Source organism: Verticillium alfalfae, genomic scaffold (genome assembly GCF_000150825.1).
Source record: "Verticillium alfalfae VaMs.102 supercont1.1 genomic scaffold, whole genome shotgun sequence".
NCBI lineage: Eukaryota > Fungi > Ascomycota > Sordariomycetes > Glomerellales > Plectosphaerellaceae > Verticillium > Verticillium alfalfae.
In genome coordinates this window covers 540,671-544,028 of record NW_003315038.1, presented here as the reverse complement: position 1 = coordinate 544,028, position 3,358 = coordinate 540,671, and the positions used below count along the sequence as shown (strand labels likewise).

The following is a 3,358-nucleotide window of genomic DNA, read 5'->3' as shown; positions in this document are numbered from 1 at the left end:
TTTTTTTTTCAACAGTAAGCAAACTGGAAAATAAGAGAGAGCATAAAATGGACGAAGCGAGCGTGTCTGCATTTGGATGCGGTGTTGATTCGGACCTGAAGCTCAACATGCACAAATCCGCATTGGGCTGTCACCTCAAATTGGCGCGAGTGGACCAAACATCTCTTATCGGCCAGGCCAATCCTTATCGCAACCCGCCTTCTGGAAAAAAAATCCAGACCCTCTCACCTTCTATCCACCCCCAATTGACAGAGCAGAGCCACCCTCCTGTACTGCGACCGCAATACACCGCAACCGACAAGATGGCGCCCTCAAGACAAAGACGATGAAGAACAAGCACGCCGGCGGCAAGGGCGGTCAGAACAAGCACCAGGACCAGAAGCCCGGCCCGCCCGACGGCATCGTGCGCGCGAAGAAGACGGCCGGCACCCCGCCCTCGACCAAGACGATCGTGCAGAACAAGGTCGCCCGCCTGCTCGAGAAGCGCAAGAGGGACAAGAACAAGAAGTACACCGACGAGGAGCTCGGCCTGCCCAAGCTCAACATGATCACGCCCGTGGGCGTGGAGAAGCCCAAGGGCAAGAAGAAGGGCAAGATCTTTGTGGACGACCGGGTACGTTTTGACACGGGCGCACGCGCGTACAGACCAGACGGTCTCAATTCCCACCTGGCCCTTCCCAGATTGCTAACGGTCCGCGCAGGAGAGCATGAGCACGATTCTTTCCATCGTCCAGGCTGAGAAGGAGGGCCAGATCGAGTCCAAGATGATCAAGGCGCGCCAGATGGAGGAGATCCGCGAGGCGAGGAGGCTAGAGGAGGAGAAGAAGGTCGAGGAGCGCAGGGCGAAACTCGAGGACGTCAAGGACGGCCTGCGCAAGAAGAGGAAGCGCAGCAACAAGAACACGGGTGCCGACGAGGACAAAGTCAGCGAGTTGGCAGCGGCGGGCACCCGCGCCACCAAGCCCAAGTCGAAGAAGCGCGTCTCCTTCGCCGGCTGAATGGCGCCTGTCAGCAGAGGGATGGGTTTCGCAAACTGTAGTATGCATCATGTTCGGCGTTCAGGCGGGGTCGGAAAACAATTATCTTCTTGTGGCTTTTAAGACTCGGGCATGGCGTTGTCGCAGATGCCATGACGAGTGGCGGGTTGGTGGCGCGAGGTCCTGCAGGGGACCCCAAGACGCGAGCAATGGAGACGAAATACCCAAAGCCCAACAATGGTCTTGTTTTGTTCGTGATTCTTGCACCTTCATCTCGGCTTTTACGGTCCTAAAGAAATTGAAATCTAACATGACATCTAATTGACATACTACTCTAGTTTCAAACACAACGCACGCTCACAGATCGTGTACTCTATCAGGCCTTCTGGAAGTTACAAATCTCCATCTTGCGCACCATGGGCAGGTACCGAGGCTGCTTCACCTCACTGCCAGAAGCAAGCTCATGGTTGATACTCTCGGGGTCAATATCGAAGGCCATGCGGTTCAAGAAGTTAACCACCTGTGCTCGAGTCAGTTCGCAAGTTTCTTTTGTAGAGGGGAATCCACGTGGGACTCACCGGCTTCGCATGCCATCGTCCACCACCCATTTCAAACCAGGAAAGGTGCCCGCCAAGAGAAGTCGTGCACAAGACGGTGTACGGATTCGTCTTGAACTCCTGATACGGAACGGCTTCATTGACAGCGATCTGGTGAAGAGTTAGTCGCCCGGCCTGTAATGCGAATCGAAATCAACCATACTGGGTCATCCGTTGCGTGTACCGCAAGGAAGGGAATCTTGATGGCGACCACTGCATCGCACGATGATGCATCGCGATAGTATGCGTCCTCGGTAGGATACCCCCAAGAGGCACACCTATGAGGTTAGCAAGAGATGGATAGTTGGCTGGTGCCCACATACTGCACTTCTCGATCGAACTCGTAGATGTAAGTGGCCTTTTCGATTCGTTCGTAGTCGAGGTCAGTAAACTTGCTGAGCGAGTCTTTGTGCCCTACAATGAGATTTCTCATGTTTGCTTTTGCCGCGTTAGCCTCTTGATTTCGTGAAGATTCCAGACTGATGGGGTACGCACTGCCCATCACCCGCTGATAGACCTCTTTGCCCAGTAGAGTTCGCTGCAGAGACTTGTTGGCAAGCTCGAGGTTGAAGGGATTAGAGCACACAACAGCGGCGCGAAGCTGGCAGTTCGGGCCCTCCTCACCGCAGTACTACGCCTCGTTAGCATCTGCCAATGTCGTGTCAGCGTATGCATGGACACATACAGTGGTGAGCATGTTTGCTCCTAGGGAAAAGCCCAATCCGTAAAGAGGTCGATTAGGGAATTTCTCTCTGAACCAATTGACCATCTGGGAGGAATGGCATGTCAGTGACACTTTTACCGAGCATTCGTCTGGACTCGTCTCACCTGTCGAATGTCCCAGGTTGCGCGAGCATTGTACAGAACACCGCTGGTGAACTTGCTCTGCGCGCAACCCCGCGAATTGATGACACACACATCCCACTTGCCCTCTTCAAGCAGAGGTGCGATGGCGTGCCTCAGATAGATTTCATGAGAGCCGCCGGAAAGGCCGTGAAGGACGATCAACTGGGGCTTGGTATCATTGGAGCCAAGGTTTTCGAACTCATCGGCCGTGAAATGAACGGTCCGCTCCGGAAGCGAGTCATCCGTCTCCTCAAAGGCATCAACGGCGAAGTCTACGGCGAAGGTGCCATGGTAGGTCTGCTGATCGGCCTCAAAAACCTTTCGCTTGTAGTACACGGAAGGACCGGCCTGCTTGACCGAGGTGTAGAAAGTTTGCATGTGGCCGTTGAATAGGAGAGGGTTGAGTTGACAGGGTGGCACACTGCTCTCACAGATCTTCAACAAGTCCGTCTGCGCGCCATTCTTCTCTCGTAGAGGTAAAGGTGCGGTAGCGTGAGTGTATTTGATCTTCGCCCTGCCGAGCCACTCCATCATGCGAAAGAGGCGGAAGGGGTGCAGTTCAGCGAGTACGGTGAGTGTCGGTGATGAAGCGAAAGGCTGATAGGGCGCGAGCACGACAGGAAGAAGTGAAGCTCCAATGGCAATCCAGATGGTCCGAGAAGTGGTCAGGCCGGTGTCGCGAGGTTGGAAGAAGGATAGTAGCCGGGAGATGGCATGGTTCATGGGTTCCATGAAGCCAAGGGGGTAGATTTTCAGAACGCGAGTCCCGGGTCCAAGTGGGGTGCCGACGGTGGGTTGGACACTTTAAGATATGTGTTGCGGATCTGAGAACAAGGATCTAGAGTGGTGTGGATCGGATGGCGCGCTGGGATGTCGACCTGATATACTGAATCGGGTCAAGAGGCAAGTGGCTGGCAGCAGCATATGAACCTTGAGAAT

The 3,358-nt window shown here is 54.5% G+C and overlaps 2 protein-coding genes across 2 annotated transcripts; one reads left to right on the top strand and one right to left on the bottom strand.

Moving 5' to 3' along the window:
- Positions 1-325: 325 nt before the first annotated feature.
- On the top strand, positions 326-1,287 carry VDBG_00176 (60S ribosomal subunit assembly/export protein LOC1; the record flags this gene model as incomplete). Its single annotated transcript, XM_003008449.1, has 2 exons — positions 326-613; positions 702-1,287. The coding sequence occupies 2 exons, from the start codon at positions 326-328 to the stop codon at positions 996-998; spliced, it is 585 nt and encodes a 194-aa protein (XP_003008495.1).
- A 66-nt stretch (positions 1,288-1,353) lies between these two features.
- On the bottom strand, positions 1,354-3,187 carry VDBG_00175 (medium-chain fatty acid ethyl ester synthase/esterase; the record flags this gene model as incomplete). Its single annotated transcript, XM_003008448.1, has 5 exons — positions 1,354-1,497; positions 1,737-1,851; positions 1,897-2,011; positions 2,069-2,204; positions 2,402-3,187. The coding sequence occupies 5 exons, from the start codon at positions 3,140-3,142 to the stop codon at positions 1,354-1,356; spliced, it is 1,251 nt and encodes a 416-aa protein (XP_003008494.1).
- Between the last annotated feature and the right edge of the window lie 171 nt (positions 3,188-3,358).